The sequence below is a fragment of the Squalius cephalus genome, assembly GCF_949319135.1.
Source record: "Squalius cephalus genome assembly, chromosome: 16".
NCBI lineage: Eukaryota > Metazoa > Chordata > Actinopteri > Cypriniformes > Leuciscidae > Squalius > Squalius cephalus.
In genome coordinates this window covers 15840305-15865166 of record NC_137137.1, presented here as the reverse complement: position 1 = coordinate 15865166, position 24862 = coordinate 15840305, and the positions used below count along the sequence as shown (strand labels likewise).

Genomic DNA, 24862 nt, shown 5'->3' with positions numbered 1-24862 from the left:
TGACCTGAAAAAGTTTAATACTCTTAAAGAATTTCAAGTTTGGGACGAGCATCACAGCCACTAGGTGGCGATAGAGGGAACCTTGATCATAATTTAATAATAATAAAGGGTTAGTTCACCCCAAAATTCAAATTATGTCATCATTTACTCACCCTCAAGTTGTTTCTTTCTTCTGCTGAACACAAAGGAAAACATATTTAAGAATGTTTGTAACCAAACAGTTGCGGGGCACCAAGCCGCACCATTGACTTCAGTAGTATTTTTTATTTTCCATACTATGGAAGTCAATGGTTCCCCACAACTGTTTGGTTCCTGACATTCCTAAAATATCATATTTTGTGTTCAGCAGAAGAAAGAAATTCATACAGGTTTGGAACAACTTCCGGGTTCACTAAATGATGACTGAATTTTTATTTTTGGGTGAGCTATCCCTTTAAGGACTAGTGGCCAAAGCAAACCAAACGTTTCTACTAGTGTTGTGATAATTACCTAATCACCAGTCTCTAAGCTGGAACCAACTTCGAAGCTGGACTATGCCGTCACCTGGCACTTCTTGGTCGGTACTAAAGGGGGCATTTGGAGATGCACCCGCATACTGCTGGACACTCTGGGCTCTCCACACACACAAATCACTGTGATTCTCTCAATGGACTCCTAAAGGAGCTGCAGCATTGCGATGCAGCGCACGGCGCGCGACATCCTTCTCTTGGTGCGTGTGCACATCATTAGAAGACTCCTCTGCAATCAAGGAAAGCGCGTATGATAAAATGCCTTCATCAGTCGTCTCGCCGAAAAGAAACGACGTCACGGTTTCACTTGAGGTATTGCAGAGAACGACCGATTAGGAGGGAATTACTAATGACAAGCAAAACTGTCTATACTCAGAGTCCTTCTGAAACACGCAAAAGCATTGTGCGGGGTTAAAGAGGAGGCGTAAACGTATATTAATTTGTTTCTGTATGCTTTCAATCTTATTTATTGTTTCATATTAAGGTAGACCGCTGTGCAAAGAAGAACCGTATGTGGCGAAAAGCATTTCTGGAATGAGATGAAATATCTTGAATGTCTTGTAGACCACCTGTTTGCTTTGATAGATTGCTTATGCACCACTCGGTTTTTTTTTTTTTTTTTTTTTTTTTTTTTTTTTCATTAAATGATTACAACTTGCATTGATCAAATAAGTAAAATACGAACACAGTTTTAAAAAAAAAACTACTACTGTAAAAGTACCAGTAACTGGCAACTGTATTTGGCAGATAAATAGTAGGATAATAATACCAGATAAATAAATGAAAAATACAGGCATGTTACGCGCATTGCGAGATGACTTTTAGTAGCCTATTTAGTTTTCATGTCTTAACTGTATACTGTATTAAATTGTATGTGTGTGGCCACATGTGGTAGGCTATGGAAGGTCACATGATGTCTTAAAGATAACACAACACAACTGGCCTATCCAATTGTGACTAATAAAAAATACAAAGCACAGTGCAAATAACACTAAAACAAAGACGTAAAATTAACATAGAATACAATAAGAAGCTGTTTTTAAATACAATTCAAACAACCATCAAATTCCATTTCAAATTATAAAATAATTCAAACTTTTATTTAACAATATATGTTATTGAAAAACGACGTATTGCCTTTAACGTAGTTTATATGTATAAATTATAGCCTATTGTTTAGTGTATTTTGCAGTGCATTATATATATATATATATATATATATATATATATATATATATATATATATATATATATATATATATAATTTATCCAGCTCGCCCATTTACATTAGAATCATATGTAAATGGATCATTTGGGGATGTTTTATTCATTAAATGGATATCGCGTGATTTATTTAACCAACTTTCAGGCATGCACCACGCCATCTCGCCAACACATGCGCTACAATATTTATTTGTTTAGTGCATCAAGCTTTAATTAAATTAAACACGCGCATGCTCCCACGCCAAATTCCCTCCTGCCAAATCCCCAGAAACCTGGCCTCCACCTCCACACAGTGGCCCCTCGGAGGAACCCTTTTTTACAGCTCTGATTTAAGACCTCTCTTGGACCCTATCCGATCTCGCGCGCAGTGCCAATCCTCGTACCCATCGCTAAACATGCACGCGCACATGCGCGTTCGCTCAATTCCAAAGAGTATCCTATTACCAACACTCGATCTTTGCAAATACAAGTGTTTTTTAACGATGCGTGCATACAATGCGGCGTCGCGAGGAATCATTTCCAGTCAAACCACCTGTTCTCACCCACCGTATAGACTAGGCTACATAATGGACGCATTGATGAGGACAGATGGAGATGTTCACTCTAACCTGATATTGCACCCACAACATTTGTCAACGTAAGTCAGGCCTCAGTATCTCAACGAATTGCACGACAATGCATAGCTTTTCTCAACGTGGCTTGAGTGAGGAATTACAGTCACTGATGGTGTGTCAGAGATCTGAACTTACCAATGTGAATAATTGAATCGGGAAGCACGGGTTCCCACTCCAGACTCCAAAATGTGATCAGAAACAATACTGCCGGAAAAACTTTCATCTCTCCTGTCAAAATCTATCCTCTATAGGTTCAAAAAGATGTCGAAGCAACGGTAGTTTTAAATCCTGTGCAGAAAGGCAGCTTGTCCTCCTTTCAAACTGTTAGCCGATGCTTTTTTTCTGTTGAAGGCGAATTCTTCAGTAACCCGGTTTGAAGAGCACCCATCAAAACATCCTGATGCTCAAGATCTCCAAGCAAATCCGAATCAATATCATAAGTTAAAATGTGCTTCATTAACTGTTGGGGTTTCTATTCTCCCGTCTAGGCGAATAAATCGGGGTTCCGTGCGCTAAACACGACGCATCTCACAGCATCAGTCACCCACCGCACGACTGAACAGAACTTCCTTTAGCGCTGATGCAGAAAAGCGCCACACTCACAAGCACGAATACAGTTGAAGATTTGTTTGCACTGAGCCCTTATTCCGATGCAGTACTGCGGAGACTTTTCTGCGACAGAGACCGAACGGCTCTACATGCGGTTTCTCGAGCTGTGATGAGTGGGAGGAAGCCCCCAGGATACATGCGACTACACGGGCAGCAGCATCAGTACCCGGCGCTGTCCAGAACTGAATTAACAGAGGAAAGAGAGACCGAGAGAGAGAGAGAGAGACAGACAGAGAGAGAGAGAGAGAGAGAGATCCACAGTGGGGTGGGCGGAGGTAGTTTATGATAATAGAGAGAGGACTCCTCTGTGAGACTGTGGCTCCTCCCCTGTCCAGCAATTGCCAATCATCTAGTCTGCAACTACCGGTTTTCTAAAACAAAATTTTACTGATAGTGATAATGGTCGGTTAGTTGTGTCTGAAAAATAGTAGTAAGAACATGCAATGTTTTTTAACAGTTTTGATTAGATTTCTAGGCATCTGTTTCATCAGTCCTCTTATAATCTACAATTAATGTAAGCCCCAGGCTTTATGCAACAGGACTCCAGACAAAAAAAGAAAAGAACGAATATGCAGCTATTGGCTTCTAAAATGAAACAGAAAGAAGATTTAGTAGGCTATACAAAACATGACAAATTAACTTATTGTTATGTGTGGTATAAATTATGTGTGGTATAAATTTCATGTGTTTTATGGTTTCAACATGTCACCTAAACAAAGTTACAACCTTATACGTTGAAGTATACATATCACAATAACAGTTCCTGCTCATTTTGAATCAGACATACTGTAACTGAAAATGGATTTGTGGTTCATTGAATGATTCACTTACTGAGGCTGATTTGGGAATTTTTTGTTTTTGACTAATTCTTTCAAGAATCAGACATCAATGTGCTGTTTTCATTGCTGTGTGAAAGAAGCACTGGCGCTCGCCCTAACGAAATGACATTGATGAAACTGCACATGAACAAATAATGCTTTCCTAACTAGATTGTAAATCATTTTTACTCTTTGTTGTAGTTGCAACCGTTTAGTGGAGCCCTGCGTGATCTTTTCACGTGTATTAAAAACAGCGTCTGAAGTACACTGAGTTTACACTATGAAACCCTACCCCTTTCCACACAGTGGCAGCCACACACACACAAAAAACATTTGTTACGTTCAAAAAAAGTAAATCTCAGTCAAGATTCAAATTTACAATCTGTCACTCTTAAAGCAAGAAACATTCCTCTGAGCTACGGTAGCTCATTTTTGGATGCAGGGTTGAACCCCCCAAAGGCTGAAAACCTAGAATCACTGCTGATGACAGCCACAAACTGGATTTGCACTGCTCATTGAGCACAGAGGTATAAAGACTACCCTCCATATCCATCAAACGCTCCCTGCTCCGTTGGGATAATTTGTGTCTGCTTAATAGCACTGTGTCATGGGCCGTCTCCACTTTGCAAGATAAAACAGTTCAGATAAAAGTAGTTCAGAGTTCAATTTGTACTAGTAGTCACCACATTAAATCCTCTCGTTTATTTATCCGTGACCTTCAGGTGACGTGCCGACTGTTCTACCTCAAAGAGACTTCCTTGAGCTTTCAGTCCTGACGACAAAAGTAAAGATAAGACAGGCAAACAACACCATCTAATACAAAGTCAACATCCTAAAAGATAGTTTTATCAAGTGACATTCAACATTTTGTCAGACTGTCACAACTTACAACCTATAAAATGACGACTTTGTGTAGTTTGACCCGTTTATCCATTCAATGAGACTGTTGATTTTGGCGTGACCCAGGGAACCCAGAGGATTATGGGAAACAGGAACACATTCATAGCTGTTGTCTGTACACTTCAAAATCCAGAGAGGAAGAGCAATGGCTCATTAAACACGGAGATTGAATCAGGCGTGTGGCAAAAGGGGAGGAGCAGAATATCAATGTACCCCAGTAGAACACAGAGGTCAATCATAGCAAGACTTCAGTCTAAAACTGCACAACAGATACAAGCAGTCAGCCACTTGATATGCCATTTACTTAATTCATGCTAAGGCACCACAGCTTTCCATTAGAGAAGCATGTAATGGCATGAGGGATTGTACTTGATGGGTGTCGATTCACCTTTGACATACCATCCTCTCTTCTTTTAGCCCCAGGCACGTATAAATATTGATAAGCCGCTTAATAGATGCCACGTAAACTGCATGGGAATGAAAGTGGTCCTGTGAAGGCTACATCGTCAACCCTACACTGAACAGGTGCAGCATTCTGTCAAATCTTTCTTCACCAACAACAAAATGTCTTATTTTATGCAAAAATAAACAAATAAATACCCAGAGTAACTAATTTCCATTCTTTTAGACTTTCCACCTGGGCTCATTTCTAAAACACAGCTCTTGCAGCCTCTCACAGCTCACCAACACAGTGTTTTCTGGAAATGAATTATGTATTAGCAAGCAAACAGAGTGAGCACGAGGTTATCTGTGTGCAATGTCACGGCCTAAGTTTGACTGAGCAAAGTTCGGGTTGAGAGTCAGATGTGGGGCACTTCAGAAGATGTTGTGTAGCTTGTTTTGGCGTCGATGGCTGTCCTGATATCCTCACCAAAATATTTATAGGTCTCCCGACATCAGAGGATTCATTTTTAGATCTGTGCATAAGAGAAGAGACCCAAAGTTTCCAAAGTTTCATTAATAATAAAACACCTTTTAACTCGAAAATATCGCAAAGCCCCAGGGAACTTCCGAAACCGATTCAAACAACAGCCTGAGCGAATAAGGTGGGAACGGTGTAAATTGCGAAGATAATTAAACTTGATAGTTCCTTTAAACGCTAACTTTATGGTAACAGCTAGTCAGTAGATTTACTTTGCCATTCATAATAAGTGCAACAGACTTTTTAGTCAGTAGATTTACTTTGCCATTCATAATAAGTGCAACAGATTTTAATATTTGAACTGAAACCCAGAGCTGGCTAGCATGCACTATGAATACTAATTTAGAAACAGATTATTGTAACATTAAGTTGAGAACTTCAAGTTTGATAGAGAGCATAACAATCAGTTTCAAAAGCCGTGTCAGAATGAAAAGAGAGCACTTCAACCTCTATATGTTACAGTCCATGCATTATTTATAGCTCCACCTGTGTGTGAAACCCTACGAACTGTCAGGCCGCCTAATAGCTGATCACTGGCTCAAATAAAGGCCAAGAAATAAAACACACAATTGCAACTTTTTATTCTGCACACTTGGCTGAAATTCGTTCCCATTCCTAAATAGCATTAACTGCTCATAAATGGAGCGAAATAGCTTTGTGATTTGTGGCTGTTATGTGTAATTTGCTGCCTGGGCATTAAAGTTGGTGGATCAATTTTTAGCTAGTCGCTCCCTCCAGAAAAAGTGATTTCATTGACAAAACCTGCAAGCTAGAGGCTGGTCTTTGCTGGACTAAGATGACTAGTGTTTCGAAATACATCATAAAATAAGCTGTGCTCTATAAATAAGAGCCTATTCACTCACAGTGGTAAAGGAGCTGTGTGCTGGACTAGGGGAGGGCTGCTGAAAGAGAGTGCTGATCTGCTGCACACGACTCAGGGAGCTGTTCTTTTTATGATGGTGCTGAATTCCAGGAAGTCAGTTTAGATGGTATAGCCTGTTAAAAGTCAATGCTTTGGTCAATGCCTGCATCTGCTGAATCATATATCCATTTTTACGTGATGCCTGACACTAAACTGTGTAGCTGACTAACTATTGTTGTCTTTTGTGCAGAGCGAAAACTCAAACACAAAGCAGTACCTTTTGACAAACAGCAGAGGGCTCCCTTCTATTTGAGCAGCCTGACACTTCACTTGAATAAAAGGCTTTGAAGTGAAGATTTGCAGAGGGAAAGGAAAGGATGCAATGCTTAGATTTGCTGATTTGAGAAAAAAAAAAAAAAAAGACTGCTCTAAACATAAAAGCATGCCGTCTAAACATATATGATTTCCTGGTAATTGACTTGCCCCATGGCAAGAGAGGTAACATTTTAGATAATAATGACATTACTAAAATATTGACAGGTTTGCTCGGACAGGGACTCAGCATATCCATAAAGGGACGGCGTTGCAGTGCTCGGTTTTGTGCTGCGCTTGGGTCAATACGTAGGTGGAGAGGACTGAATAAAGATGAGTTTCATGTTATTTACAGTTGCCGCACCAGGACTCAGACACGCTTTAGATCAATCACTCTCTGTCCTCAGAGAACGAGAGAGAAAGACCCCAATCACACAATGTCACGGCAGCTTCGGTGTCCGTCTATTGTTCCCCCACCCCACACGCACAGGCGCACATCCCCAGGTCAAAAAAAAAAAAGAATCTGTGCAAGGCAATGATAAGTTATGGCCTATGGCACAAAAAGAAAAGACTTTTGTTTCACTGGAAACAACAGTATTGGTTTAGTTTCCTCAAGCGCATGATCAATCTAAGCTCTTATATTTACCCTTCCCATATTAAAGAAAATGTCTCCAGTCAAAAAGTTGGCTTGCATTTTTCAAGGGCACCAAGAAGTGTGTTTAAGTGCTGAGCTAGGACACAACGCAGCCCCTTTGTGACAGACTCGTTTCCCCCATGGGGTTCGCCAACCGCCGGGCCAAAGGGGGCCAACAGGCGCAATCCACCTCCTTGGCACTGCCCTTCAGTGGAGTTTGTGTCGTATGATTAATGGAACACCTTGCTATGGTCGACTCCGGTCCTTGCGCAAGCTGCCTGGAGTTAGGCTCCGACTCAGTGCGGGAGAACCAACTAATCTCGCACGCATGTTGTGGAAGCCTGGGATAATGAAGCTGGCGAGACTCAAATCCAAAAATAAAAGTACACTACCAAACTAGCAACAAGCAAATGATGGCAATTTCTTGTCATGTCGAAGATGCGGGAGGGAAAGTCACAATGTCCAATTTCCATTTCACCCATGAGAATAATTGACTATTCTGCCTCTGAGTGTTTAAATCCATCAATCCCCTCGTGATCTTGGATCTGAGGCAGGCGTTTTCGCTGAGCTGTTTTCTCCGAATTTGTTCGTGAATTGTGTCTTGGCACTGTCTCTCACAGTCAAAACGTTCCACCCTCCCCATCAGCAGGGTGACAGAGTACTTGGAGAAATTGGGTCACTTATTCACGTATCCCGAAATTGCAGCATTTTTTGAGGATAAAGACGCAAATACCATGATAATTTATTTTGGCTCTTCAACAAGATGAAGACAGTAAGCGATACAGCGAGACCATTGCAGGAGGTGAGGTCTGATTCACGTTACCAAAAAAAAAAAGGCTCTAGGGTTGCTGGAGTGAGACTATAGTATCACTGCAGGCCTTAACCCCTCTCCCTTTCATTCAGGTGATAAAGGGAGGCTGAATAATTGGTTTTCTGGCTGACTGACCCTGAAAACAGAAAAAAAAGTGAGTTGAAATGAAGTGAACTGTCTGGGGGTGCATGGATTGAAATGCTGAGTACTCAAGAGTTGATAAGAGCCATTTGCATGGACAAAATGTCCATGGAGGATTGAAGTGAGACAGCAGAGCAAGAAAGAGAGAAAGGGCCCTGAAAAGGGAAGAAAGAGCTGGGAGTCTTCAGGCTTCCAGAAGGCCTCTGGTATTGTGAGGGTGGCAGAGAAGAAAGCGGACGCCGGATTCACCAAACTCACGGAAGTTCTCTGCTTCCGCAAGGCTGGAAAGAGTTAGATGCGTTTGTTACTAGAGGAAACAAGATTAAGAGGAGAGGCTGAGGGACCTTCTCAGGGAAATGATTAGCAGTAGGGACTTAATTGAAGCAGGTGGGCACCAGCGTGATGCCATTTGCTCTGTATATCACAGCGATGCAGATTACGAGTAAACACAAGAGTCCACGGGTCATCACTATCACTAAAGGCACAGGTGCTCTCTGCCGTAATGTTTCTCTGGAAATATGGCAACTGCTTGACACCCGAGCTGCACAAGTAGCACTGAAATAATATTATGTTATTGTGTTGGCAAAAAGGAATTTTCAGCAGCTATTGCTCCAGTCTTCAGAGTCATATGATCCTTCAGAAATCATTCTAATATGCGGATATTTGGTGCTAAAGAAACATTTATTTTTTTTCAATTTTGAAAACGGTTGTTCTGCTTATTATTTTCATGGAAACTGTGATGCAGTTTATTTGATGAACAGAAAGTTCAAAAGAACAAAGTTTATTTGAAATCGAAATATTTTGTAACTTTATAATTATTTGATAACTGAATGCATTTTTGCTAAATAAAAGTTTTCATTTTTATTAATAAAATAAAGTACTGACTCCAAACTTTTGAACGGTAGAATACATCTGCACAAAATTAACAAGTGAACCAAGTTATGTGCTAGCCAGAAAATCATGTTCTATATAGGGTGTTATGTTACCACACTAAAACATGAACAATGAATAATGCATTCAAATTCTACAATATTGTATTATAGTAGTGCACTAATTGTCATTTTATCTCAAGAGATAACATTTTCACAGTACAGGGGCCCATACCATAATGGTAGTTGAACAATTACAGGGTTACAGGATTAGTTTCGAGTTGACAAATTCATCAGGCTCTGTTGGTACCATGACACTGATCATCAACTTTCTCTGTCAACTCAGGCTTTGATCCTGAGCTAAGGAGTTTAGGTGTTACATTAGTAGCGAACAGACAATCACAAGCTATGGAACAGTAAAACTGCGATTCACTTCTCTCTTCTGCAGAATATAATGACATTGAAAAATATTACGAATTTAAACTAATTTACACAAGAAGAAGAAAAGAGCTGTCTATGAAAGGGCAACAACAACAACAAAAATCTTGCTATATCAGTGCAAGTAAGTTTAAGTTTAAAATTGAAAATTAAGCTCATATGTAATCATTATCCATTGATTCTAAAGCTTATTTATATTACCCTTATATATGTATATTCATTTAAACCAAGTGCTTAATAATAATAAGCTAAAGTTGTACATGTATAAATAAGCATTGCTAAAAGAGACGATTTTGTCTTTAAAAATGATTTGCTATGTAGTGACCTTTAATTTGGAGTAGAAACAGGGGAAGTGACTTTATTGCAATACTTTGCACACAGCTGATTGGTTCGATTTCGGTTTGAGATATCTTACCGGGAACAATAACCACATAGCAGGTTAGCCATGGAGCGCAAGTTACTATGCCGATAACCACTTTCATGGTGCCTAAAACCCAGGGTTAATTGACACAAACTAAACGGATTCATGGTATAGACCCCAGATTTCATGTTTTTATTAAATAGAAAAAACATTTAATATACATTTTGAATATTTGGTTTAATTTTGCACTTTATCAACAAAAATTATGTTATTTTTGTTGAGTAAAATCAGATGTCATTTAGTAAAATTGCCTAAACTGATGTATTGGCCCGTATCTCTCCCAACAACAACACAGTGCCCTGCAGTCTACAGTTTGGGGTAATATGAAATGCAGCTTTGCAGGTGTTAAGAATGTTGCCGAATCAATGTGTTGGTGTTGCTGCAGGCACTGGTTTTATGAGTCCTCAATGTGAGCAAAACCAAGAAAGGCATATTCACAGCTGAAGCATGTTGCTGATGGAAGATGCAAATGAATGTGGCGCCATGGGTGGGAAAACAATTCACAAATGTATCCCAACATGCACCTCTATGCATAAGTACGCTCATACTTTCAGAGTTCAATATGCTTCTCCTATGCTGTTATCTGATTTGAGAATGCTTTAGCACTCAGTTTGACAAGGCCCCGGACCGCAAAATTTATAAACACAAAGTGAATTAATGGGGGCGAATGGAGAAAATACGGCAGCTGCACATCGGGGAAGGAGTGAAAGACAGATAGAGAGAATGAGAGTCATTTGACTCTCTTGCTCTCTATGAGAAACCTGCTGATAATTTCGGAGAGCAAATGAGCAAAAGTCCCCGCTGTCCTCCCATGACGGAACAGTGGCGGCTGTGCCGGTGCTATACGTCTGATTATTCCTTCTATCCCTGGGTCATTTCCAATTTAAGAAGCACGCTATCAAAGCAAGTCGATATTACATGCCGTACCCCCATGAAAATCACTGAATTCCTGTTAGAGGAAGAAGCTGACGATAACAAGAATCTTTATTCGCTCTCTTTGCCTCATCCGGGAAGGAAAGGAATAATAACCCCATTTATCCATCATTACTGGCACCCTCCATTTGTTTTAGATGAGTTTGTGCAGAGAGCTGTTGGAACATGGAGCGAATGAGGGATTGTAGACCAGCAGAGGTGCCTGAGAAAAGGAAAGAAAAAGAACATTTGATCAACAAACCACATGATGTGTCATAGCAGATGACGTTAATAATGATTGAGAAGCTGCTCGCCAACAATGGCAACATATCGTAGAAAGAAACGGCACTGCCTTTACCACCCAGGAGCTGTGTGGGCTGTTCTCACTCATCTCCCACTGCTTTGTTTCATTCCACAGTTGTTGGAGAGAAAGCAACACCCTGTGGGAAAAGTAAGCTGGCAAGCCTGCCTCTTCTTGCTTCCAAGAATGGCTCAGCATGCCAGTGTGTCTGGGCAGGGTGAGAGTAGAGGGCATCGCTCCGGGCACCATAGGGAGATGGGCATGCCAGTGGGGTGCAGCGGGCAGCATTCACAGTTGTTGGCCCACTACGACCTTCCCTGAGTTTGGGGGGCATCAACTCAGCGTGGGTACTCTCATTGGCAGGCCACAAACCCCAAGCGTTTTGGACATAGTCAAGTTCAGCGATATCAGAAGTAGCATCTGGTGATTCCCAACCCAACTCTCATGACGTCCTTTCTTCCGTGGAATACAAAAGGAGAAATTGTGAGGAATGTAGGTCGCTCTTTTCCACACAACGAACATGAATAGAAATGTGAAACCTCTTCTTTTAAAGGGGACCTATTATGCAAAATTCACTTTTACATGGTGTTTGAACATAAATGTGTGTTGGGAGTGTGTGTACACAACCACGCTATAATGCTAAAAATCTACCCAGTGCTTGTTTTAAAATCCCCATAAATCATAAGCACGGTCTCAGAACAAGCCGCTCGCAGATTCCGGGGTGAAGTGATGTCACTTTGCACAGGCCCCTCCCACGACTGTTGTCGGACACTGCCGTATTAGCGTAGAGTGAGTGTACACAGTCCGCCATAGTTTCAACGCCGGAGCAGCTGTAGACAAGAATGTCTCCTACGCGATTGAGGTGTTTTGTTGTTGGATGTAATAGTGAACATAGCAGTCGTCATTTACTCCCTACATCTGAGCCACTGAAGACGCAGTGGATTACTTTTGTTTTTTGAAGGGAATGCACCTCCAATCTACCTAAATGAGTTTATGGTTGCGCTTTGTGAACGAGGGTCAGTACAAAGCAGGTATTGCTACAAAGTTGTTACTCGAGGATGGAACTGTTCGTGATCCAGCTTACAGTCTCCGGAGTGAACATGGTCAGGCAGTAATGAAAGGGAGAATGCGCACTTTATTACAGTTCATCAGAGTTGTTTTATGGATATAAAGTTTACCAGTTTGTTAAGCACCCCCTGAAAAGGTCTGTATATATTTACTGTCAGTTGTAACGAGTGTTTTGTGTAATTCGCTGTGTATGTTGATGATAATGAAAGGGAGAGAGAGAGTTTATGGATAAGACTTTAATGCGCACTTCTTGTACTGTATTTATTCACCTCTTTCGGTGATTTTCTGGAGTAAAACGGACACTTCATCTTTTGTGTGAAGTACAATAAACCTCATAAAACTGATCAGTAAATTGTTGGCCAACATTTTGTTGGCGGACGGGGTCCGCTATAGCAGGCTTGTACTAATAGTGGATAAAAGCAAGATGACAAATACGTTATAACTGTAATTAAACAAACTATACCAGTTCTATCTCCATACAGCATATATTCTTTGGCTCTGTAGGCATTATTGTCCAACTCCGGGTCGAACCGAACACCGCTACAGAAAGTTTCTGTTGAGATTGTCCTGACACTGGAGCGCGATCTCTTGAAGCTCCACCCTCTTCTTGAATGGGGGCAGCAGGCAGCAGCTCATTTGCATTTAAAGGGATACACACAAAAACATCACGTTTTTGTTCACCCCCGACAATTTAAACATGCTGTAAAAAATGATCTGTGGTAGTGTTGTCAAAGTACCGGAACTTCGGTACTGAAAATGTGATGATACCAGCATTTCTGTAGTACCGGGTATATTCGGTACCCACTAATAGGCAGCTGCTTTAAGTCGCTTCTGTGTTTAAGCGCGGGGCTCCAGACTAACTTTTTTACTTGGAGCACTGTCTGTAGCCGATATATACCACGATATATATAGTGCTTGTGTATATTAAACTGCAAAAAGACTATTTAAATATTAACCCTGCATGTTCTACTTGTCTCTGTGTGAATGAATGGTGCAGACGCGCGGTTTCATTTACCTCTCTCACTCTCACTCACTCACACACACACACACACACACACACACACACACACACACACACTGAAGCACGAGTGACGCTCATGCTGTTTTATATGATGTGATGACATGATGAAATTCATCTCAAGAGCCACTCTGAGAGTCACTTCATGAGCATTTTACCGTTTAATTTGAGAAAAAAAACTATCGTCATATCATGCACACAGAAACTCAAAGGTCTTCACGGCAACCCGTCAAAAAAAGTTTGGTTTAACTTTAAGAAATTGACAGAAATAATTATATTAGGTATACTGTACAGTAGATTTAGCTTTTTTTTAGATTTAGATTTTTTTATAAGCAATATTTATGTTTAAACAGCATGTAGCCTTTAATGCTTCATGTATTATTTACTTATGATTATTGTCATAAATAAAGTAATTGAATTGAATATTTTTTTTCAAATAGTTAAATAAAATAGTTCCAACAGATTTTGCTGTGGTACCGAAATTGGTAGAGAACCGTAAAATTTTAATGGTATCGGTACCGACTACTCTGTGGGGTATTTTGAGCTAAAATGTAATCGTATAGGCTACTGTATATGCCTACATGAAAACACACCAGGTTCCGAATCAATTGCTCAAAGGTATGAAAACACTAAATTATGACATGAATTTTCTATTATTGGGCAAACTATCCCTTTAAGTTACACCTTAAAGAAATTAAGACCTATTGACCAAACATTAAAAAACATTATAAAAAAAAGAGGAACGTTTAAAAAGAAAAAAGAAACCATGGAAAATCAGCCCTGGCAACAGTGGAAACAATTTTGGAGAATTTCACAAGCAGATGTCATACATAACTGCATCAAATTTATGAAGACACAGATGAGCAGTGGCAGAAAAATACACATCTGTGCATCAAAGTCAGCCCACTCCCACATCAAGACAACAAACACTTGTCATTCAGAGTTCTGCGGTACTGGCTTTCCTCCCTGCGGAGCAGTGCAATTACTTTTGCCCAATAGTTGACGGTCTCCCTCTGCCCTCTTTTTAGCTGGAGAAAACTTGTTATGGATGACTAAGAGGAGCAACGATATGTGCTGTGATACCTGGACAGTTGAATGGGACTGTGAAGCCTGAACAGAAATCAGACAAAGGGGGTGATTTAGACAGGGACCTTCTGAAGTTCACACAGCTTTTTGAGCCATATAATCTGATGCAATACACTAAAGCAAACACAGTAAGCAATTTCCAGAGGATGTTTTGAGAAGGATGACATCCATTTTACCTTTTCACCAAGAAGCAAGGGCAGGCCAGAGAAAGGGCTCGCTTTAGACCGCTGCAGGCCATCAAAGCAATAGCATTTTCCTGCCTAGTTTCCAGAGATGATGATTGTACACAGTAATATTGCTTACAGTGTACTCTCCTCTTCCATTAAAAATGATGTCAAACATCAAGGAGCATATGTACTGATGGTGCAGTGCTGGCAAAACAGTTTACGAAAAGCATAAGAGTGAAAAACATCCTACTAATAATAAAAACTAGGCCTTACATGCATCAAAACTTTTTTCTTTTAAATATCTGTCTTTAATGAGTGAATATATTACATTCAGTGAAAATCAGAACTTTATAATGAAAACCACCAGCGAGAGAAAAGACAGATAAAGGTTATTTCAAATCTTATTATGGTTTAAATCTCTTAAAAGTGCCATTGTTATGCGAACCCTGTACATATGTAAGAAATTATGCAAGAGATGATTTCGGCATATCATCAGAATCCGTAACAAAGACAATTTTATACGCATCGATACAGAGTCCAGACAGACAAATAAAAGCCTAAGGTGATAGTCGTTTCACAATATCACATAATAAATAAGGCCAAATAAATATCTATTCAACATTAAAGGATTCAGTTCAGAAATGTGATGGCACATATAGTCATGTTAATGATTGAGTCACTCGAGATCCATGAGTTCCCTCTCTTGCACTGATTCTACCCATGATCTCGCATATTCAAGTCCGTTTAAACGTCCGTCCTTCAAGCATCATGGCTCAAACGTGTGGTTTAAAGTCATGTGTCAATGACACAAGGGAGGCTCAGGAAGGAACAAGGACAATGTCTGCCTCTGGGAACACGCATTTAACATTCAACAGTCACAAACGGGCACCCACGCAGAATTTAAACGGTATTGCTGACCGCAGTTCTCGAGGACTGAATTGTCTTAAATTGGCTGTCTAACATCAATCTGCTCTCCTAAGGTCACTCAAATACAGGGTCCAAAATTAACCCAAGAATGAATAAATTAAGCAGATTTACTGGCTGTAAACAAATCGTATCGACCTTTTTTGCATTTTTAAAGTATATATAGTATATGTATGTATGTGTGTGTGTGTGTGTGTTATACTTGTTAAACACTTGTTTACTGAATGTTAATTCTGGACCCTGAACACAAACTTGTTCAGTTTTTGGAGTGCATTTTCAGTAGCGTGTAATGGTGAGACCACATTAAAGCCTTTCTCTCCCTGAGCCTGATCACATAGAGAGCTGGAAGTAGGTCTGGGAGGAAGAAGGAGATAGAGAGTGATGATGTTCCCAACAGATTGCTGAAATTGGAGCAGTGGACCTCAGGGAGCAGACCTGCTGGATGGATGGGACTGCGTTTCTTCAGGGTTTCCTTCTCCTCCATGCGTCCTTGCTTGAGCTCCTGATCCGCAAAGCCGGGTCAACACTGTCCCAATGTTACCTCAACGTTGTCCCAACGCTGCCAAAATGAGGCCATTCCTCATTTCAACCACCTCTCCTAAGACTGTGCTCCGTATGAGGCTGTCTATGGCAGTTTTATTGAATTTTTTATTGAAGTTATCGACATGTTTAATTAAATTTATCTGCCATCTATTTTTAAAAGAAAATTCAAAGTTTCACCTGTCAAATGTAATAATCTAGTAAATTTCTCTGGAAGGAGGTTTCTACTACTTTTTGACAAATGAAGGGCATTTCTTTCTTAAAGTCCAGCTGTGTTTACGACTTGGGGCTCTTGCTGAATTTTTCTACCAAGGCTGTCAAATCTATTTTATCTTAGATTCAGTGCAGAAAACTTTTCTTGTCTTTTTTTTTGCAGCAAAAGGATAGTAGAAAAAAACAGAAAGATTAGTTTGCAATTAGAAGAGGTTAAACTCCCTAAAAGGGGTCTGACATGTAGGTAATTCTCAACCGGCAGCAAATGTTTCAATGCCCTCTCTTCGACTGAGGATTGATTTGGCAATATACGCATGGGTCTTCAGTGTCATGTTTGCTGGTGCAAAACAATGTGCTGGGTTATTTGTATGACTTCTTATTATAAACATCACTACTAATTGGGTTGTAATCAAAAAATCCAGTCTATAATTGTAAGACTAAGAATTGGAGTAAAAATGGTTTTGAAAACTTAATGTTTAATAAGGAATCTCAGGGTCCAAAATTAACTTTTTAGTGAAGCTGTATTATCTTCCACAAAAACATGATTTTGTTCAGCATATTTTGATTATGTTGGTTTAATATGACTGGTTTAATATAAGTAACATTGAGAAAAAAAACACATGTACCGACAAAAAGTTTGGGGTCATTAAGGTTATTTATATAAATAGGTTATATAAGTGGTTTATGTTTCTCAATGTTACTCATATTAAACCATATATATAAACTTTCACTCAGCAAGGATGCATTAAATTGATCAAAAGTGATGGTACAGACAGGTATAATGTTACAAAATATTTGTTTCCATTTAAAGGCACACTATCATTTCGATGGTAAACGAACTCGTAGTAGGGCGAATCATCCCGATAGCAAAGCAGAGGGCAAAACCAGCAATGCAAGTTGAGAGGTGGCACCACGACAAATCTCGCGAGAATCACGACTTGCTTTACGGCACGACGACACGTACATCAACAACATATGAAACAGCCTCTATGGAGGACACTAGCACGCATTTCAGACATGAATCATGGCAGAGTCGACGAAGAAAACGAAGAAAGCACAGTCGGAAGAGTGCAGAGACGGCTCTGCGTGAGTGGTATTTACGACAGTAACGTTAAATACAAGTACTCCACAGCGACTCTAGGGGTCGCTGTTTGAGAAAAACGGAAACTGCATAGTGTGCCTTTAAACGAACGCTGTTCTTTTGAATTTTTTATTAAAAAAAGAATCCTGAAAAAATGTATCACGTTTCCACAAAAATATTAAGCAGCACAACGGTTTTAAACATTGATAATAATAAGAAATGTTACTTGAGCAACAAATCAGCAATTTATAATGATTTCTGAAGGATCATGTGATCCTGAACACTGGCTGCTGATAATTCAGCTTTGTGATCAATAAATTATTTTTTTTAAATTGTAATAATATTTTACAATATTACAGTTTCCCATTTTTAATCAAATAAATGCAGCCTTGGTGAGCATTCAAGACTTTAAACTTATTTAAAAAAAATCTTTCCAACCCAATAGACCGTTCGTATGTCTGTCATTTAAATTGATCATTTAAAGCAGCGAAAGGTCAGATTAGCATTCTTACAATTCAATTTAAAGGTGCATTGCGCAAGTCTCTGAGTTTTTGCAGAACTATGCCCCCTCTGGCGACAAGCGAAACTGCAACACTGCAACTGAACGCGCATGACGTCACGCCCAGTCTCAAATTCCGACCCGAATCCCTCTTATTTATTCTACTGTACAGGATTATAGAGGCAATCGCAGTGATCAGAGAAGGGCTCATTCAGCCCATCAGGCAATTGTTTAAGCATGTATGGGTTAGTATTTTTAACATGAAATGTTGCGCAATGCACCTTTAAAACATGTAATGTTATAGTTCCCAGTAGAGCTTCTGGCCAACTGGTTAAATTAACCAATTTATATTTGAATCTGGGGCTTGGCGAGTGTTAATGTTGGACCCTGAATTATTTTCAAAGATATAAGGGAATGCAAAGACGCTGACATCCTCTCTAGCATATTAGCAGAACTGTACAATGTGATGGTGTTATGGGTAAAACTCATTAGTGGACCGTCAATCTAAAGTACTTATCAGAGCAGCATTTCTTCAGAAGGTTTAAGTAGTGCAGACAATGGATTGGTTTTGACACTTAATAAAGATGACGAGTTTAACTCCACAAAGGATAATACGAGTCTTGGTGTTCGTTTGAGGTTTTAGAGGAAACATAGCCTTGAAGGTAACTGAGTGCATGTGGGTCTGAAGGTACTCGTTGTCACTGAGGAACTGCATCAAGAGTTCATATCCATCTGAGGCTTGTGTCACTGTGCGTGTGTACACATGTGTGTGTTTTTAACCTTCCTGCTGAGCAAGAGCCTGCAGATCAGCTGTATGGATAGAGTGCTGTAGGAAGACGTTCTTTCGGCTGTACATGTGTAAAGACAGAGGGCCACGGGGTGGCTGACCAAGACGGCCGGTAAAAGAGGACTGAAGCCTGGGAATAGGCCCCCGCTCGCTCCGCAGCCCCCGCTCGCTGTCCGAGGACAGGCTGCGTGAGGGACTGGCCTTGCTGGGTAGGCTCACGCTGCTGCCGGCCACCGCCCGAGGGATCTGAGACGGTCCCAGGTGCTCCGTCTTCCGTAGCCCAGGTACCTCAGACATGGACTGCCCACCTTCAGCTCTTCGTACCAGCTCCCGCACGCCTCCTCCATTGCTGCAAGGTCTCTCTTCACATGGTCGACTGAGCAGGTCTGCAGCGAGCGATCGCGACACCCTTCGCTCCCTTGTGAGGCTGCTGTTGCTGCTGCTGGGAATGTTGATGTTTTGGCCTGTGGGTCGACTTGGATGGATTGCCTGTTGAAACAAGATGGGAAAGTGAGAGAAAATTAAGCCACTCAATTTGCTGACATTTTGACAAAGCTTCCTTGGCGGTCTAGAACCTTTTCTAATTGTTTCCAGACCAACTGGAACTCTGCCTTTTTTAGGAAGAGGAGGCCAAAGACACACATTGTGGGGAGGTGGCTCGAGAAAAAGCCTGCGCTGAGGAGTTTGAGCCACCTGTTCATTTCGCACACAACACTGCTTCTTCCTTACATAACTGGCCCTCTATTACTCACAATGCTGAATGAGTACAGAGGAAATATTACGCATGAAAAAGAAATTAGCTGCAAACTCAAGAGTGATTGTTTGATTCACGCTGTAACTCAACGTGTAACTCAGACTGAGCTGGCAGCCAGAAAGTAATACTTGATGCTAATCGGCATTTCACAAAGTGAGAAAACCTAATTAAGTGTGATGTGGCTAATGTGGGAACTTCAGCTGTGACGTGAAATTGAATTTAAAATAGAGTCTGTAATTGAATTCGTACATTATGGGGCAGTTGAAAGGCGTTGAGAGACTCACATGCCAATGCAGGTGAGAAAGGGGACATGCGTCCCACGTGTCCTAATCTTATTTTATCATTTACGGTGTAAAATGTCTTTGTTTACCTTCACACTACATTTACACTTCCAAGTAATGCCAGGACGCAACATTATTTCCTTAAAACAAAACAATTCCGCAGTTCCAGTTCACGAACAGCACAATCAAATCCAATGTCTGATTTAAACTGGTTTTTAAAGTGTTACCCCTAAATCAACAATCTTTGCATTCTTCCATTTGTAATGTTAAGATATTGGGATTATAATAGGACATTTTTCTTAATGTTAACTCGTAAAAATTCTTTCAGTTATAAATCATATTGTCTGCCTGAATAATTTGTCTAAAGCAGTTTATTCCATTTATTCTGTAATGTTTACTATTATTATTACTGAACATTTTCAGATATATAAATACATAAACATTGTGCCTTTTAATTTTTGGTCTTGGCCTTACTGTTATAATAGTTTCTATTTTTACTTTATATTAAATAAATAAATACAAATGTTATTGCCATCAACATTTCTTATATTGTTACTTTCAATATTTATTTATACCCACAAAAAAACACACCTTTTCATCTGTCATTGGGCAAGTTTACAGACACCATGATAAGAAGCGGGTGTTTGGGAACCGCAGCTTGAATTTTCAATGTCTGTGTCCTCTCAAGTACGCTCTGCAGCATTCACAGTGCAAATTCAGGCCCTAGCAGACATAAATGCATCAGATGGTGACAGAGAGAGAAAAATTTGGTACCTGCACTGGAAAAAGGCCAGAAATGCGCGCACACACACATTCACAACTACAGAGTCATCTGGAGGAAAAACAGCAACCGGAGTAAATCAGACTGATTTAACGGTCGTAATCCATTTGGGTCTTTATTAGCCTGTGAAAAAGCTGGTCCTGTGCTAATGGCACGATTCTGTTAAAAGCCCTCCGGCTGATTATATGCAGTAGGCTGGAAGTAGCAGGATTCAGGCTGCTCATTTTCCACACTTCAGCACACCTACATACACATACACGCTCACGCACACGCACACGTCTGCAACAATCAACTGTTGCAAAGAGCCACGCCGTCTAAGCTGCAGGCAACGGACAGTAATCCTTGTGTATTATATATAGTACCGGACTGATAACTGAGCGCTGAGTACAGATATCTAGTTATGTATTACATAAAAAAATCCACTCAAGCAAGCACGGCTCACTCTTGTATTCTCTGAAAGAATTATATGTTTGGGGAGAGAAAACAATTCCACGGCACTTCTCGTCAGTCTCGACAGACAAGAATGTATTTTTTTGTTGTTTTGTTTTTTTCTCGGAATCATGTAAAATAAATAGACAATATGAATCTCAGAGGTTTTCCCAAATAAACATGATAAAAAAGGAACACTGGAGTTTCAACTCTGAATTTGTGTGGTGGCATCGTATTTAGAAGAGTATGCTCGTCCATTCATCTTTCAAGAGAAAACTTGCGTTAAATACACAGAGACGCACCTTTGTAATCGCTCTCAATCAGACAACAACGCGACGGTAAACAATTAAGCGCATTTTGGAGCACAGCATGCTGCTCTCTTTTGTCACCGTCTTCCAGGATCTATATTCAGCCAATGAGGGGCACAGGCGTATGTTGTCTGGTTGCACATCCTGAAACTCCATCCATCTGAGCCCAAGTTAAGATGATAAAGAGTGGCTTTCAGAGAGAGAGAGAGAGAGAGAGAGAGAGAGAGAGAGAGAGAGAGAGAGAGAGAGAGAGAGAGAGAGAGAGAGAGAGAGAGAGAGAGAGAGAGAGAGAGAGAGAGAGAGAGAGAGAGAGAGAGAGAGAGAGAGAGAGAGAGAGAGAGAGAGAGAGAGAGAGAGAGAGAGAGAGAGAGAGAGAGAGAGAGAGAGAGAGAGAGAGAGAGAGAGAGAGAGAGAGTGAGAGAGTGAGATAGGATGAAGTGCCACAGTCTGAGGGTGCTTAAAGACAAATGGCTGTCCTCCTCGCCAGCGGCTGATTACAAACTGCCCCTGGATGCTTTTAATGAGCTCATGGGCTACCACGACTGCGACTCTTCCTCAGCACCTCACGCCATGCTTTGACACATGAGCTCTGAACGGATGTGCAAAAATACATATTTTCATTATTTAAAACAAATCTATTATTAAAGTCAATGGAGCTGTCTACATGATCTAGTTGTGATTTGGTGTGCTCTTTTGTAGTAAAGAGTATAAATGTAAAAAAACACAAGTATTAGTGTTACTAAATTGGCTGTAAGTTTCCAGGGTAAATGAATCTGTAAATAAGATTGTCTATTGCTATCAGAATCGTTAAAAAGAAGACTGCAACGTTGTACAGGACACAGCGTCCAAAAAAATCCATCTGCATATGTACATTACGCTGCTGTTCAAGAGCCAGTAAGATTTTTAAAAATTTTTTTGAAAGAAGTCTCTTATGCTCTTATGCTCTGACTTGATCAAAAATACAGTAAAAATAGTAATATCGTGGAAAAAGTATTACAATTTAAAATAACTTTTATATTTTAATACATTTTAATGTTAGGTATTTCTGTGATGTTAAAGCTGAATTTTCAGCAGCCATTACTCTTCAGTGTCTTCAGTGTCACAAGATCCTTCAGAAATTACTTTATTATGCTGATTTGCATAAGAGACTCGTCGTCTTCTTCAATAATTTCAATAAAAGTAACTTGAAATCAAAATATTTTGTAACATTGTAAATGTCTTTACGGTCACTTTGATCAATTTAATGCATCAGTGATGAATATATATCTAAAAACATTTGAATGGTAGTGTATATGGACTAATAGCTAAATGTAAATTAAAAAATCAAATCAAATATCAGCCATGAATTAATATGGTCACAATATGCTGTGTATCTCCATTGAAAACAGAGACGTTTGAATCTAAAAATGGCATGAACTAACAGATATTCAACAAAAACTCAGGCTAAACAACCTTGTATTGAACAAAACTATCAGAGTTCATTAAATTTTATTTTACCTATGACACAAATATTGTAAACGGCAAATGATCTGAATTCTGACAGTATAGCCGCCCTGAAAGTTCTTGTTCAAGTTGATAGATTTGTTACATAAGCGTTTTTGACAGGCCTTTTGACAGCACATTAAAGCATAAGGCACTCTCAGCGTGATAAAAATCTCTTCTGAGAAATTGCAACTCCTTGCTTATCCTTGCCAAAAACCAATGAAAAATAAAAAAAAATCTAGATAACCTAGTTGAACTCACAAACCGACTAATCGTTCAGCTGGCGATTAACAGAGCATCCTGACCCGTCCATTGAGCACTGCTCCTCTGCAATGGGATTAAGAGAAAAAAATGTCAGCTACAAAAAGAGACCACAGATTGATGTGCGCTGAAATGGTTATCGATTGAAAAAGATTGATCGATATTTGAGGGTTAAAAAAAAAGAGGCTCCCAAAAAATATAAAAACAAAATGGATGGTGGCACAGAAGAAAAAAGAAACCGAGACAGTGAAGATGTGAAAGAGAAAGAAGAGGAGTTGAAAGACAATGTAAAAGCAGGCGTGCGGGGTGGGGCGCTCCGTTCAGTGAGTTTCGTGTGAGCCTTGTTCCTAGATGATGAGGCATGATGGAGGCTAGATTTGATGTGTGGAGTAACTGAGCACACTTCAAAGACTTCCCCCCCCTATTGAGCCCCTCCAAAAGCTGTCAGCTTTAGGCAAGATAAGATTCTTTACAGTCCTTGTCTTGTTCTCTCTGACAGCACAGGACCTGGATAAACAATAACGGGAAATATATATCAAGAAGCGGAGGGGAAAAAATCCAAGTGAGAGTGAAAAGATAAAGGGAGGAAAGAGACCAAAAAAAAAAAATCATAAATTGAGTTTCTATCAGATATGGTGGCAGATGTCTTCAGAAGCTGATGAGATTGTTGCAACCGCCTGGGTGTCATCGTAAAGCCGCAGCTGCCTGTTTAAGGACCGTCAGCTCCATGAAGTAAGTTTGTTTGTGGCTTCCCACAAAAACATGCGTCACATAACTTAAGTGTCATGAGCTGACTTTGAATCAACATGACGAAACACACAAAGCAATTGAGGAAACCTACCAGCACCTCACGTTCCAGCTGGTTCTATTCAACCAGCCTCTCCAGATTAAAACTTTCTCAGAGATTTGCTGTCCCAGAGTGCAACGGACAAAAATAACAGTCTTTTGTAAGGCTTTCTGAGCCGAGCAGCCCATAAGCAACCTGGCATGATGCATGATTTTCGCTCCATCTGGGGCGATGGTGGCGTGGAGGCTGAACATGATTCATGGTGCCAAAGGTTTGAGAGCCCTCAGGCTGTATTGCTTTCTGTATCTTGTCCGCTGGCATCCATTTGGTCCGGTGTCTCTGTGGAGTGGTGAACTGTCATCATCTCATGGCTGCTAATGTCAAGCCGGGCTGAGGACTCAAGCTAAAATCGATGTGATGACCTGTTCTGCGTGGCCAAGTCCCAGACTTTTATGTCAGGTGTGAAAGTATATGAGGACACATCCTCAAGCCAAACAAGTCACCTGTGATGACACGGAAGAGGAAGTCCTATCACACTAACAGGACTTAATGTGTGTGTGTGTGTGTGTGTGTGTGTGTGTGGTGTGTGTGTGTGTGTGTGTGTGTGTGTGTGTGTGTGTGTGTGTGTGTGTGTGTGTGTGTGTGTGTGTGTGTGTGTGTGTGTGTGCGTGTGCGTGCGTGTGTGTGAGCATCTGGGCCTAAGTGAGAAGATTGGAAATGGAAATTAAAAATATGAATTAAAAGATGCAGAAACAACATTTACCTGGTTAAACTGCAGATTGCATAACAGTTACAGTTCCTTTAATCAGCACTGGGACATTTCACTGTTTAAAATCATCTCATTTATAATCACGGCATTCCAGACCAGAGTATGTTAGTGGTACCGAATGGAAGCAAAGAAGAGAGTACATCGACTGATTGGCCAGTTTTTTCTTTCTGAAATGCAAGTTGTTCAATATGAACTTGTTTATTGAACTGTATAAAAGTATCACATTTGCACATACACCAAATGCATTGTTGTGCACCATTCAGAATTGAGTTCCTTAAATAAAGTGTTGATAAAGCTTTGTTTAAAAGGTTTGAAAAAGTTTACAATGCC

General features: G+C 40.2%; 2 protein-coding genes across 6 annotated transcripts in view; both read right to left on the bottom strand.

Annotated features, from left to right (window-relative positions):
• Positions 1-3185, bottom strand: part of grid2 (glutamate receptor, ionotropic, delta 2) — a 417868-nt gene extending 414683 nt beyond the window's left edge. For 3 of the 4 annotated variants that reach the window (XR_013823893.1, XR_013823894.1, XM_079896932.1), the window contains exon 1: positions 2483-3185. Coding sequence is in view for 2 of the 4 variants with exons in the window: in XM_079896932.1 (XP_079753058.1) it covers positions 2483-2570 (88 nt within the window). In the remaining 2 variants the exon portion in view is untranslated. The remainder of the gene's footprint in view (positions 1-2482) is intronic. The other variant, XM_079896930.1, reaches the window with a different exon arrangement.
• A 12170-nt stretch (positions 3186-15355) lies between these two features.
• ccser1 (coiled-coil serine-rich protein 1) overlaps positions 15356-24862 on the bottom strand; it is a 71412-nt gene continuing 61905 nt past the window's right edge. Inside the window, exon 10 of one of the 2 annotated variants that reach the window (XM_079896933.1) lies at positions 15356-19169. In XM_079896933.1, the coding sequence (XP_079753059.1) occupies positions 18669-19169 (501 nt within the window). In that variant the 3' untranslated portion in view covers positions 15356-18668. The remainder of the gene's footprint in view (positions 19170-24862) is intronic. The other variant, XM_079896935.1, reaches the window with a different exon arrangement.